The sequence below is a fragment of the Hydra vulgaris genome, chromosome 12 (assembly GCF_038396675.1).
Source record: "Hydra vulgaris chromosome 12, alternate assembly HydraT2T_AEP".
NCBI classification, from domain to species: Eukaryota; Metazoa; Cnidaria; class Hydrozoa; order Anthoathecata; family Hydridae; genus Hydra; species Hydra vulgaris.
Window position 1 is genome coordinate 81,077,601 of NC_088931.1, and position 15,852 is coordinate 81,093,452.

General features: G+C 28.9%; 1 protein-coding gene across 2 annotated transcripts in view; it reads right to left on the reverse strand.

Moving 5' to 3' along the window:
• LOC100210786 (putative uncharacterized protein DDB_G0282133) overlaps nt 1-15,852 on the reverse strand; it is a 58,977-nt gene that overhangs the window by 31,394 nt on the left and 11,731 nt on the right. For both annotated transcript variants that reach the window (XM_065814631.1, XM_065814632.1), the window contains exons 2-4: nt 5,844-5,931; nt 5,579-5,614; nt 5,359-5,394 (exon numbers count right to left, since the gene is read on the reverse strand). In XM_065814631.1, the coding sequence (XP_065670703.1) occupies nt 5,359-5,394; nt 5,579-5,614; nt 5,844-5,931 (160 nt within the window). The remainder of the gene's footprint in view (nt 1-5,358; nt 5,395-5,578; nt 5,615-5,843; nt 5,932-15,852) is intronic.

Consider the following 15,852-nt stretch of genomic DNA (forward strand, 5'->3'; position numbering starts at 1 on the left):
CAATTGCTTGAGCTATTAAACAGTGTTCTGAGTACTATCAATGCTTTGAGTCAAGTTCTTCAATATAATTTTAAAATGAATAAAGTACTAAAAACTATAAAACAAAAAACCATCATCATCACCAAGTTCTCTAAACCTATCATTCACTAATATTCATGGTCTTCGAAGTAACTTTTCTTCTGTTGAGCCTTATTACTTGCAAAGTTCACCAGACCTACTTGCTCTTTGTGAGACTAAATTGAGTTCAGCTGTCTCATCTTGCGATCTTAGTGTTGATGGTTATCTTCCTTTAATTCGTAAAGATTCCAATAGTCACATGCTTGGCCTGGGTATTTACATTTGTAAGAATTCACCCATTTGTCGTGAAACTAGGTTTGAATCCACAGACTATTCTTTCATGTGCTTTGGTTTAACACCACTTCACTCTATTGCCTTTCTATTTGTTCTATATTGCTCTCCTTCATCTCAAGACTGCACTCTTTTTGATGTTATTTCTCTTTATCCATCAGCTAATATAGTTGCTGTTGGTGACTTTAATGTTCACCATTCTAAATAGGTTGGCTCTAGTGTCAGTGACTCTGCAGGCTTTAAAGCCTACAACTTTTGCCTTTCACAATCCCTAACTCAAATAGTCAACTTTCCAACTCGCGTTCCTGACAACCCGAATCAGTTGCCTTCTCTACTCGACTTATGTCTTGTTTCTGATCCTAGTCAGTGCTCAGTTTCTCCACATTCACCCTTAGGTGCTTCTGATCACAGTTTGATCTCTCTAAAACTCATATCTCATTCTTCTTCATCACCTAAATTCCCCTATTATGGAACCTTTTACAACTACAGTAAAGCTGATTGGGATTCTTTCCCTGATTTTCTTCGTGATGGCCCTTGGGTAGAAACCCTTTGCCTGTCGACAAATGTGCATCTTACATAACATCGTGGATTCAGGCTGGCATGGAATCTTTTGTTCCCTCTTGACGATTCCAGGCCAAGCCTTACTCTCCTACATGGTTTTCCTCACAATGTGCTGCTGTGATTGCCTATCGAAAACATTACTTCCATATTTATCAGCATAACAATTCTCCAGAAAACAGACGTCTGTTTATTACTGCTAGAAATCATTGTAAAATGGTTTTGTCTGACCCCAAGGCCCTCTATTCTCAGGTCATGAAATCTCGTATCTCATCTCAAAAATTAGGCTCTCGTGACTTCTGGAGAATCTTTAATAATATCAATAATAAGGGCAAATCTATAATTCCACCTCTCTTGTATGGTTCAGACTTTGTCACCTCACCTAAAGACAAAGCTGAGATGTTTGCTAAAAACTTTTCATCAATATCATCTCTTGATTCCACTAGTTGCTTTCTACCTGATATTGCCAACAAACAGGTTGATCCATTGCTTGACATTGATATCACTCCAGCATCTGTATCTAAAGTGATTTCCTGCCTCTACTCTTCTACAGCTTGTGGCCCGGACAACATACCTGTTATTGTCTTGCAGTAGTGTTCTCCATGGCTGTTGTCTATACTCTCAAAACTATTCAACAAGTGCTTATCAGAGTCTTGCTTTCCAGCCTGCCGGAAAGCGGAATCTGTTATCCCTATCTTAAAAAATTCTGGAGAGCGATCTGATTTGCCTAACTACCGTCCTATTAGTCTTCTTCCTATCATAAGCAAGGTTTTTGAATCTGAATTGTTTGCTAAAATCTTTTCATCATTATCATCTCTTGATTCCACTAGTTGCATTCTACCTGATATAGCCGTCAAATAGGTTAACCCATTGCTTGACATTTGTATCACTCCAACTCTGTATCTAAAGTGATTTCCTGCTTAAACTCTTCTACATCTTGTGGCCCGGACAACATACCTGTTATAGTCTTGCCAAAGTGTTCTCTGGAGCTGCTATCTATACTCTCAAAACTATTTAACAAGCGCTTATAAGTCTTGTTTTCCAGCCTGCTGGAAAGCGGCATCCATTATCCATATCTTCAAAAATTCTGGAGAGCGATCTGATTTGTCTAACTATCGTCCCATTAGTCTTCTTCTTATCATAAGCAAGGTTTTTGAATCTTTAATTAACAAACACTTAATTTCTTATCTTGAATCTAATAACTTACTTTCTGACCATCAATATTGATTTCGATCTTCTTGTTCTACAGCTGATTTGCTAACAGTAATAACTGATAGGTTTTATTGTGCATTAGATAAAGGTGGAGAGGTTAAGGCCACCGCTCTTGACATTTCAAAAGCTTTTGATAAAGTTTGGCATGCTGGTCTTCTCCATAAGCTTTCTTCTTATGGTGTATCTGGTACTATCTTTAAGATTATTGAATCCTTCCTTTCCAATCGTAGCATAAAAGTTGTCCTCGATGGACAGCACTCTTCTTCTTATTCTGTAACTTCAGGGGTTCCTCCAGGTTCTATCCTTGGCCCTATACTCTTTTTAATTTACATCAATGATCTTCCAGATATTCTTACATCTAAGGTGGCATTATTTGCTGATGATACTACCATTTATTTTTGTCGTGATAAGAAACCAACACTCTCTGATTGCTTGGAGGGGGCATTTGAGCTTGAAAAGGATCTCACTTCTGCTACAGCATGGCGCTCACAGTGGCTGGTGAACTTCAATACAGATAAAACTCAATTTTTTTCAGCCAATCATTATCGCAATAATTATATTTATAAACGGTGGTGTACTCGATGATTCATCTACTCTTCATCTTCTAGGATTAACTCTTACTTCCAATCTTTCTTGGAAACCATATATCAAATCAGTTGCAAAATTAGCATCTGCTAAGGTTGCATCTCTTTATCGAGCTTATCACTTTCTTACTTCGGATTCCATTCTCTATCTCTATAAATCTCAAATCCGGCCTTGTATGGAATACTGTTGCTATATCTGGGGCGGATCTTCTAATGATGCCCTTTTTCTTTTAGACAAGGTGTAAACATAGTTGGATCTGCTCTTGCAGATCCAACTATGTTTACACATCGTCGTAATGTTGCTTCTCTTTCTCTTTTCTACAAATACTATAATGAGCACTACTCTAAAGAGCTAGCGTCTCTTGTGCTATCTACTAAAATTCATTCTCGTGTTACTCGTCATTCAATTAAGTCTCATCCTTTTTCTGTGACTGTTCCTAAGTGCTCTAAAAACGCTTATTTGTCTAGTTTTTTACCTCGAACATCAGCTCTTTGGAATTCGCTTCCTTCATCTTGTTTTCCTGATTCATATAATTTGCAATCCTTTAAGTTGTCCGTCAATCGTTATCTTGCTCTACAATCTTCATCTTTTCTCTTTCAGTAACTTCCAACTTTAATTAGTGCCTTGTTGGAAGTAAAGATGTTTTAAAAAAACAATATATATATATATATATATATATATATATATATATACATATATATATATATATATATATATATATATATATATATATATATATATATATATATATATATATATGTCTATAGTTTGTTGTCTTTGGGAAGAGCGGAAGGAAAAAAGTGATTCTTACGCCAACACATACGTCACTTTTAATTACTTTTGACTTTCGTCCAACATTTGCGTGTTGTCAGAAAGTAAAAACCATTAATTTAATTACAAATTAATCGTTTTTTAAAAAAGCTGCAAAAACGCAAATTTAATTGACCAGAATGTTTTTTAAAACATTCTGAATGTTTTTAACAATATAAACAATGTTTTTATTTTTATTCTTTTTAATAAAATGTTTTTATTTTTGTTTTTTTTAATAAAATGTTTTTATTTTAATTTTTTTTACTGTAAATCATTTACGGAGTGCTGCTACATCAACTATCTTATCGCCTAACTTGCTAGATTGTGCTGCTACATCGACTGACAAATAGCCTGACTCGCAAGGGAGTGCTGCTATATTGACTGACAAATAGCCTGACACGCAACGGAGTGCTGCTACATCTACTATCTTTTAGCCTGACTTGCAAGGGAGTGCTGCTACATCGACTGAGGGTTTGGTTGGGGCAGGCAGTCTATCAATTAATAAAAATAAAAAATCCGGTCTTGTATTTTAACTTTTACTTTTTGTCAACAAAATATGGAAGAAAACTTTCAGACAACATATAAGTGTTTATATATATATATATATATATATATATATATATATAATGCAGTAGTGGTTTAGTGGTAGAGGGCTTGCTTCATAAGCAAGTGGTTCCGAGTTTGATCCCCACCACATCCCTGGTAGTACTGCACTCCACTTGTTTCTCCGCGCAGCGACTTAGTTCGCTAAGGTTTTGTGTTTCGGAGTTAAAGAGTTGAAAGATGGTTACAACCGCAATTAAGTAGCCTCCTTGTCTTTAGTGGAGGAGGCTATTTAATTTCCTTCTCAGCCTTGAGGAGATAAATTACCAAAAATATATGTGTGTGTGTGTATATATGTATATATATATATATATATATATATATATATATATATATATATATATATATATTTATATATATATATATATTTAACACGCTATCAAAAAGTATAAAAAATTGTTCATTACATACTTTTTCTGCAGGTTGCAGGTTTTAAAAAAGCAATCAACTTTAATATAGTTCTGCAAGGTTTTGATCTTTTTGTGACAAAAAAAGTCATTTTAAAGTTGCAGTAGTAAAATAGATAAATTTAAGATTTTTTTATTATTTGATAATTATTTGATATAATTGAAAAACCTTTAATAAACTGGTTAAAATCTCAAGCTTCTTTGCACATTTTTTAACCCGGATCTATTTTAAAGACCTAAATACATGCTTTAAAGTGAGAAATCAGTAAAACTTGTAAAATCAAGTCTTAAATTTTTCAAACCACATCAATTTTTTTAAATGTTAATTCACCAAGGCCACTACAGTTGAGAAGGTTACTATTTTTGTGATTGCAACCCTCTCTCAACTCTATAACTTCAAAACACAAACCTTGATGAACAAAGCTGCTGCGCGGAGAACAACATTTTTTAGTTATACTTTGTTTGTTTTTTTCCTTTTTTTTATTATTAGGACATAAAGATATTGCAGTTTCCAGTCAATTAACTTCAAAACAGTTGTAAGAGAATGCTAAATATTCTTTTGTTAAAATAAATAGTTTTTATTAGAAAGAATCTCTAATAAAGAATCAGAAATTTTTATAAAAATTTTAAATAAATACGAAACTATAAAAAATTGTACAGCGCTTTGCAATTATTTTTTTCTATACAAACACAGTTTTGTTTAAGTGATTTAAAAATAAACATTTTTTCGGAAAAGCTTTAAATCAAACTTAAATCTTAACAACAACAATAATAATTGAATTAATAATAATTAGTATTAATATTTACCTTAGTAGTCGTGGACAGAAATATTTACCTTAATAGTCGTGGACAGAAATGATTCATCTTGTGGCTAAAAAACATGTATAAAACAAAATATCAAAATCATAGAAAACAAAAAGCTTCCTATATACAAATAACAAAAAAAAAAAATTTTATTGCAAAAACTATTATAAAAAGTTAATTATAGTTGATCTAAGTTGAATAAATATAAGTAAAAAAACAATGAAACAAAACTTAAAATAAAAACTACTTACACGCCTTGGTTCAATATTGAACATCCCATCAAACCTCTTGAATTAAAAAAACAATTATTAAACATTTTTTACAGTCAAATTATAGATAACATGACCAGACAATGAAATGCTAGTAAACAACATGTTACTACTTTTCAAAAATATATATTTTAAACATGTGTTAGTCTTAGAACTTGTTTTAATATTACCAGTTATTAAGGTTTTAAAACATATTATTTAAATATTAAAATAAAAAAAGATAAAGACTAGAAAAAGAAGAAAAAACCTTAAAGGCTTGAGATGCAGCTTGTGCAGTAGCCTTTTTGTGTCTCTCTTTCATTGCTTGTTCTTTAAGTAACTTGATTTCAGATATGCTAAAAAAAGTTTTACTTCAATCAACCTCTGAAAACTTAAAAGAATGAAATAATTAACTTATATAATATTGATTTGCAACAGATATTACAGAATAGCAGAACTTATGGGTGTTTACTAAGTATGTATGGGTTTAGTAAGTATGTATGGGTGGTTACTAAGTAACTAAACTTTAACCATTTTGAAACCTTGGGCAGTTTATTAAAATGAGCCATTTTAAAAATGGAAAAAAAAAAGGAAAACAAAAAATTCATATCTTAATTTCATTTTTTTAAATTAATTTTAAAGTTTCTTTTTTAATTATAAAAATGTTAAAGTAATAACTTGCCTGTTTCTGACAAAGAGATATGTGCATTTTTCAACAAAGTTATAACATGTGTATTAGGGTGCATTAAAAAACCTCTTCCTTCAAAAAAAAAAAGATTTATTCCTACTCTTAAAATTTTTTAATGGTTCTCACAAGCAACTCTGTTAAATTTTCTTAAAATGTAATTTAAAATATAATTGGGTTTAGAGTAGTGATGAAAATTTCCCAGAAATCTTTGACTAGGGAAATTTGAAAAAAAAAAATTTATGTTATTTCAAAGTTATTTTATGAGTATTAAGTAAAATTTTATTTACTTTTATTTACATAATTATTATGTAATTTTATTATGGCCAACTTTATGGTAAAATATTGCAAAGTAGATTATAAAATTTTTAGATAACCATCTGTGTAAAATACTTTTTTATTTTGTTGAGTTTATTTAATTGTAACTACAGTAGCAAATATGATAATTTGCTTTCAAAATTTTCAAAAAATTGTTTTACCATGTTATTTGCTTAGCATATTGACATTCAGCACTGTAGCAAGCTAAAATGACACTGGAGGCTAGACATAACTTGTGTCCCCACCCCTAAAAAGGGGAGGGTCAAAACCTCTACTGTTTTCAGTAAATAGTGCCAAGTGAATTACTTGTGTGTGCATGTGTGTTTCATAACAATCATACTAAGCAAAGTATTTTATTACTTTTTTACTGAATATTCATTTATTCAGATATGATCATTTATTTAGATATGGTAAAAAGTGTTATAAAAAATTATAGGCAGATCATTTATTGGGCTTTTCTTACAGATATGGTAAAAAATGTTATAAAAAATTATAGGCAGTGGAAGGCAAGATGTCAGCTGCTATAAAAACATTATGAACATATGCAGGCCTAGTTATAAAACGTAAACTGATGTGCCATTTACATATGTGCTAAGCCATTTAACGTAAGCAGTAATTTATGTAAGCAATTTTGAATCATTTTTTTATATTTAAACAAGTCTAGAGAAATCATTAAAGCAGTAAGAAATTAAGTAAATAATGTTATAAAAACCACATATGAAGTTTGAATGACGATTACATAAAAAGTTTGTATGACAATTACATTTGATATTCGCGCTATTTACGAATGTAATAACTTAAAAAAATTTTATTTTTACTAACCAAATTTTTCCATCAAAAAGTAAATTTTTTCAGTAAAAGAAAAAAAAAAATGTTATAAGCGCTTAAAAAAAGAAATCATAAAATAAATTTTATTACCTAGCGCAAACTATAACAAAAATAATTACCCAATTTAAAAGAATAAATAAAAAACAAAATAAAAAATTATAAGCTAAAAAATAGTACACGTTAATTTTTATTTTATATTAGCGCCACTTTTGATATTTTAAATTTTGTTTGTCTGTTTATTTTGATGTAATAATTGATTTTATCAAAAAAATGAAAAAATATTATTACAAACTTTAAACGACATCTTACAAAGAGTTTATTTTTTCATAATCAAAAAGAAAATTTCTTTTATGGATGTAACTCTATTATTACCTTTTTTTTGCTTGAACTTACGCTTGAAGCAATATAGCTCTTGCAATATCTTTTTTTATATTTATAAGTTTTATTTTGCGAAAAGTGATAGTTTAGAAAAATAATATTTTATAATAGTTACATCAGCTTTACATAAATAACAGATTATGCAATATCAAAAAAGTAAAAACAGAAATTTCCTTATAATTAAGAAAGAATTTTGATTAAAAAAGTTAATGAAATTTAAAAAAACTAGTTGTTTTTTTCCGTCAGTTTTTCTTTCTCCTTTTCTATTTTTTATAAAAAATTAAACTCCTTGTTAATATGTTATAACTTATAATCTGCATCAAAAATATTTATAAAGCATACATTTAGCTTTTTTGTTTCAAGGCAAGTGAAAGCACAACGGTATATATCTTTTAATAAATGATACTTGGAAACTTAAATTTTTGTTTGTCACACAAAAAAAGCACTGGTAAAGTAATTAACTTGAGTTTTTTTCTTTGCGACAATTAATTTTTTTTCTTTATTAATAACTTTTTAAAAGTAAAAACCTGTTTATTTGCAAAACTGCACATTTTTTAATTTATTTATACAAATGTTGAGAGAAGAAAGAAATTAATTTATGTTAAATGATAATAAAAGATTTAATAGTAAATTTAATTACTTATAATTAAAAAAATAAAAATTAAAACAAAATTTTTTTCAACATTGACATTCTACAATATATACATTAAAAAAATAATTTGTTTTTCTTAATTAATAAAATAAACTTGTTTTGCAGTAATTTATTTTGTTGTGGTAGTTTATAAAAGTTAATAAAGATAATTTTTACAAGATTTTTTAAAAATAATTAAAACTTTATTAAATAAATTTTTTGCCAAATTTTTTATCACCAGAGGTTTTGATTGTCAGAAAAATTATTAATGTAAATAAGAAAAAGGACAGAATCTTAAGGTACCCCAGAAGTTACTGTATATTGATCGTCAGAGAGTTATTAGACACTAAATGAGATTTTAGAAAATTGTTGATTACAAACTCAAAGACCTTGCAAATAACAGAAAGAAGATTAATTGGATGATAGTTAGAGGGGTCAGAATGTTCTTTAGAGTTTGTAAAAATTGGAATCACACATGCCATTTCTCAGCAGGCAGAAAAACAAGACTCAGTCAAGCACTTATTAAATAGATTAGAGAGAATTGTAGGGGGTTCTGACAGGAATGTTGTCTGGACCACAAGCTGTGGAAGAGTTTAATTGAGATATGACTTAAGCAATCGAAGCCAAAGTGATTTGAATGTCTAACAATGGGTTAACCTGTTTAGCTGAAAATGGAATGTTCAACTTTTGTTAATGACACTGTTGAAGATTTTCCAAAAGTCTCTTCTGAGATAAGATACAAGATTTAACAAGTTGATAATAACGAAACTTAGCTTGAGACTTTTTTACATTGATTTCTTGCATTAATAAAAAGTTTGTTCTCAAGAGAGTTTACATGCAATGGTTTCATAAGAGATGTTCTCTAAAGATTGTTGGTTTTGAGAGTAGAAAGTGTACTTTTGGAGTGTATAGAGAAGAAATTAAAAAAAAAGATTGAAATAAAAAGTGGAGAAAAGATAGTGTATTTTTGTAAATTTTGTTATCTTGGAGATACAATTGGATCAGCTGCTGGAGCAGAAGAAGCATCTAGGCAAGAGTAAGGTCTGCTTGGGCCAAGTTCCAAGAATTATCTCCACTTTTAACAGCAAGAGGTGCTTCATTAATGATTAAAAGAAAGTTTTACAGCACATACGTTCAGAGTGTTATGATGCATGGCAATGAAACATGGACAATGAAGGTTGATGATGTCTAGTTTTTGGAAAGAACAGAAAAGATAATGATTCGATGGATATCCGTTGTTTAAAAGACAATAAAAGCAGTGATGATTTACGATTAGGCGTAAAATTAAAATAAATAAAATTTTAGATAATAAAATATTAGGCGTTGTGAGTATATCTGATTGGGTACGTCAAGGAAGATTTAGGTGGTTTGGGGATGTAAAGCATAAAGATGCAGATGACTGGTTATCAGCATGTAGAGAGTTGGAAGTTTCAGAAGAAAAAGCTAAAGGTAGAAGCAGAAAAACTTAGAAAGAATGTGTTTCAGATGATTTGAAAAAGCTACATTTAAGGAATGATGTTCAAGACTGTGTATGTTAGAGAAATGACATTATGAGAAAAGTCCAACCCGTGCAAGCACGGAAACAAAGATGATGATGATAATTACTAACTTAGCCAAAGCTGCAATAAGTTTTAAGATTAATGATGCTGCTACAGCTGCAATAGCAACAGCTACTTTAATTGACAATGGAGTCGTTAAGAATAACAAATCTCAGATAATAACAGAATAAAAAGTGTTTTGTTAAAAAGCAAATGGCTATTTCAATTGAAACTAAGCATTGGCCATAGGTTTCACAGCTAAAATTAATTTGTGTGGATGGCAAGAATGACAAAATTTTGTTAGTCTATTTGATGAGTAATGGGTATTGTATAGAACAACTCAAGATAAACATCACATCAATTTTACTTGTTAAAGAAGTAGTTGTTTTTCCCTATTTCTGGAAAAAATATGACACATGTTTAAGTAGAGAACGGTACAGAAAACAGTATGGCTTCAACAACACTAAATGTTTTTACTGAATATGATACTATTGAATGGTTAGAAGTGATTGGTCTAGATAATACAAGTTCCATTACTGGTGTTAACAATGGTTTAGTTATCCGATAAGAAAAATTTTTTAAACGTAGCATTCATATAGTGGTTTGCTTACTTCACCATGAGTGAGTTACCTCTTTTATATCGGAAATAGAAAAATTAATGATCCTAAAAACTATGAAGGTCCTACTGGTAAACAAATATTTGAAATTTTCATGTATGAATAACCATTAGTAATTCAAAAATCTCCAGGGTTACTCCTTCAGGCTGCTTTTTTCAAAAAAAAACTCTTGATGCTATGCTGCAAGACGATGAGAAAGTTTTAAGAGCCTGTGCTCTTGATCAAATTTTTCAAATTATGCTATTCAAGAAAATCAATCAGGATTTCAAACAAAAAATCAAAGATATATCCTTGTACTTCAAAGTTGAAGTTTGGAGTTTGTTGATGTTAATGTTGCTTGATGTTGATGTGGCTTTATTAAATTTTGAGCATCCTACTTCATTTTTTATTACCTTATGTAAGTTACAACAAACTATTCAAACTGCTAGAAAAAATTCTCTCACTGATCTGCCAAACAACTCACAATCGGTGGAACTTTCCTCTGAAGCCTTAAAAAATGTTTATGGAACGGTGAAGAGGCATAATTACATGCTGGTTAAAAACCAGAACAGAATAGAAACCAACAGAAACACGACCATTGCATATTTTCTCCAAAGTAATTTTATCACCTTTAATGTTACAAAAAATATAGAAAATGACAAACATTTCTTTAAAATACAGTTTGTTGTTTCTTCCAATATGAGAAAAATAAAAAGTTTTTGTATTGCCAGTAATAAATGTTAAAAATTAGATAAACCATACACAGGGCACAAAGGCGTGAGATAAAAATTCTAGCTTCTATTAAACTAACCGAATTTAAAACAAAATCAGAACTCTCTGTGAACACTTTCCAATAAAAAAAAATATTGAAAAAAAAAAAAGGGGTAATAATTTTTTAGGAAAACAGACAAATAGTTGAAAACTTTGAAGTGACTTCCCAAAATTACCTTCAGTCCAAATCAGCTAATTTTTTTAGAACCGTGATTATATATATGTATCCCATAATCCCAAAATGAGCCAATGTATTCAGAAAAAAAAAGTATGTTTAGACAATGGCTTAGTAGCCATCAATACTAAGATTTGAAGAAAAACCAGCTGAATTCAAATTAGTCTCAGAAGCAAGCAAGTCAGGTGAATTTTGCAATAGGTAAAAATTATAAAATAGAAAGTTACTTTGAAGACCACAAATATTTGTGAAAGATATTTTTTTAAATGGTGATGATCATTTTTTATGTTAAATATTTTTAAGTACTTAAGGCATGACATCCTAAGCACTGAGCTATGCAGTTGTCTCAGTCCTGCTAGTTAACCCAAAGTTGTAACTTAGGGTTCCTTATGTGGCCTTGACAATGCCCACTAAAAGCACCAACAGGGACACAGTCCATGTATTAATACATATTGTATACATCTAAAACTTGTCTTATGCATACAGGGATTTTTTACAGCTGTTATTGGAATCAGCTTCTCTGAGAACTACCAAAGAGTTTGGGAAACATTACTACCAACCTTAGGACTTAAATTTAGCAAGAAAATGGAGTTATAAAACAAAAGTTTATTTTGCAATTTATTATAAGTACAGATTTGTTATATGGTTTCTAGGATTAGGATTGAAGGTTACTCTAATTGTATCTAAAACTGTTTAAGATTTAAGCAGTTAAAATACACAAAATCTAAATTATCAAAATATGTAAAAAGTTTTGTTTTATAATGCCTTAACTTTAATGAACAGTTATTTGCATTATTTTATTTTACAACAAATATTTTTGTTCATTAAGTCAAATACCATGTAAATATTTGACTTAGTATTTCAAAGCTGTGAGTTTACCATCACAAAATATAGTAACAAAATAAGTTCCTTATTTTGTTACTATATTTTGTGATGGCAAATCAAGGCAAGGTTGTAAATATATAACTCTTGATCTTGACAATGCTTTTTAAAATATACCTTTTTTACATTCGATACTAGTTGATCAGCATTTGGATATATGCTTTGTATTAGCTTACATACTGTGTTTCATGAGCAAGATAGGTTAAGTTTACTATTTTAAGATAAAATATTTTTTTGCTCAAGCTATTTTTACCATATGTGGTGCAGCATCAGCAAAATAGTGTCTTTGTAAAAAATTCTCATCAAAAAGCTTAGCAATAGTGTTATAATTAGCTTTCTCAAGCACAGCAAAGTTCAATAAAAATTTTTGTTTAGTGATTTGTTGCATTTAATGTAATATTTCAATAATAACAACTGGAATGTATCACCAAGAAGTGGTTCCATTATTTGACATCCACAAACAACCATCACTTTTTAATTATTCTTTTATTAATGGTTTCGATAAAAGATTAGTAGTGATGTACCAGTTAATCAGCATTGGTATTAGAATCAACTTAATTTGCCATTTTTGCACAATCAGTATCGACATCTGCCTTTTTTTACTAACCAATGGAAACTGGAACTTTTTTACTAACCAATGGAAACTGGAACTTTTTTTACTAACCAATGGAAACTGGAACTTTTTTTTTACTAACCAATGGAATTTTACTAACCAATGGAATTTTTTACTAACCAATGGAATTTTAATACTTTTATTCTGCATTGTGATAATAAATAAATAAACAAACTAAACTTAATGCATTAATTATAATTTTTTTGAGAAATTGTTTATATTGATTTTGTTTACAGGCAAACTTGTTTTTTCTTAAGATAATGTTTATAAGCTTTAATTTAACAGCTCAATGTACTTATACTTTTATTATCATGTTTTTAGAATAATTTTATTTTATTTTGTTTTATTTTGTCATGCCCTCAATCTCTGTTGAAAGTGAACGATTTTTAAGTTGTGAATGACAAATTTATTCTCCACAACAAAATAGGTTGGCTCTGGAAACAGAAGAAATGCGTGAGTTTTTACATTACAATATTTATACACAATTTTGAATACTAAACATTGTTACAACTGTTATTGGGGCTTTTTTTAGAAGTTTTTAGAGTTATTATTTTCTTGGTATCGATTTTGAAGTCTCTTATTTTATTTTGAGAAAATATATTTCATGTTATAAAGTTTTTATTTATTCGTTCTTATAAAGAGTTTAAAATTCTAAGAAAACTGCTTATATTAATAGCATTTTATTTTTAAAATTGAAATAAAAATTGTTTCTCTAAAATTGCATTTATTTTTTGAAAGTTTTCTTTTTATAGTTAAAAAAAAAAAAATGTATATTATTTTAACTGAGCTTTACTAATATCTTTTAAAATAAAGGTTTGGCTCTAATTTGGGTCCAAGTATTTGTTTACCAGTACTGATTCCATGAAAAAGTTTATATGATTTAAAATTGTATGGTTCTATATTTTAAAAATTTTAATAATTACTTATTCTAATGGTATCGGCATTGCTATTGCCTTTTCCTACCCATCGGCATCAGTCTAGGCATGGGCCACAAATGTGCAATTGGTACATCACTAAAGATTATTCAGGGGTAATTCCGCATCAAATCACCCAAAATTTAGGAAATTTTAAACCATGGGTCTTTAAATTTTTTAAAAACTTTTTTGGCTGTTAAATATTTTAAAGGAAAGTTAAGACATAAAATTTCAGCTAAAAATGTTGAGCGGTTGACAAGATACTGCAATTTTAATATTGACCTGGTTCCCAAAATTACCCGATTTTCATAACAATTTTTCTTAAAAATATAAGAAACAAAAATGACAAAAATATGAAAATGAATATATATAATGTTTTTTTGATGCTGAATTCAATAAATGTACCTAAAATGCTGAAATGTTAAAGGAACATGCTTAAGAGTTAATAAAACAACTAGTTTCTATAAGTCAACTTTTGGAGCCCAATATCTCAAAACACTCCCATTAAATATTTTTTTTTTGCTGTTAATATTTTCAGTTGCTTATAATCTTACTAGGCACAAAAAATCTAACAGGAAAAACAACTGAAACATATGGAACTTTAATTTCAAATATATATCAAATTTTCAATAAATTATTTAAAATATTAAATTTAGTTTATAGACTCCTTAGAAGAAAAAAACAAAACAATTTTGTTATATTTAAGGAAGTCTTAATTATATGATAACTTGTTTATTTGATTTTAACAACTGAAAAAAACATCCTGTTTTGTTTTTATATAAAAACTGACTAAGTGTGATATTGAAGTGCATTTGTTTTTGAAATTTTGACAACTATAGTTTGTAAAAGTTTATAAAAACTAGTTTATAAAAATTTCAGTTATAGAACAACATTTATTGGTAAAATTTTATTTAAATTTAAACAAATTAATAATTTGATATACATAGATTGTATATATATAAATATATAAATTAAAAATATTTATCAGTGCAAAAAATTATACAACAGAAAAATTCTGAAAAGGTTTGAATTATTTCTATATTAAAAACTTTTTTTTTTACTGAAAATTAAGTAGGAAAGAAGAATTCTCTTTTTTTTAGGAAACACATTCATACTAAGTAATTTATCTTAAGATGTGTTCTATTGGCTTAATGACATCAGAGGCATGCAAAGGCCAACAAGATGTGATTGAAACTTAAAGCAATAAAGAAAAAATAACTATATCATTATGCTGTAACATTAAATTATCAAACTAAACAATATTATGTGAAAGACATACTACAAAATATTTGAAAATGTATCCTATATGGCAGAAAGCATAGATGTAGTAAGTAGATGTAGAATTTTAATATTTTAATATATATACTTTTTTAATTTGTATTTTCCAAAACATAAACAATGTTTTAAACAATTGTGCAGATAAGCTTTATACAATTCAATTTTACTATTTTTAAAATTACTTTTAGAAAATCTTAGAGTAGTTACGATAAATGAGTCACAAGTCATGATGAGAAGTAGTTTGAATATTGGTCCTGGGAATAAACTTTGCAAACCTTGTAAGCAAAAGATTGTCAGAAAAGAAGATCTTAAAAAAGAGAAGCAAAGTCAGGGTTAACAAGATGAGGATTTTCTAATATTATCATTCAAATCAAAAAGACAGGAGATCAATAAAGAACTCAAAAATTTTAATATATCTCTAAAATCTCATTTAAAGTCATCAAAATATATACTCTCAGAAGGAAAGCGAAAAGTTGTGCACATCAACGAAATGGTAAGTAATGTTACTAGAAAAACTGAAAGTCAAGTCTATGTTCCCTCAAAACTGTGTTATAAAATATAACATGAAAAAGAAGGCTGAAAACTTTGATGAAATTTTGAGCTTGATAAAAGAAAAAATTCTATGTACTGACAAAAGGACTATTGTTCAACTTCAAACACTGGCACCCCC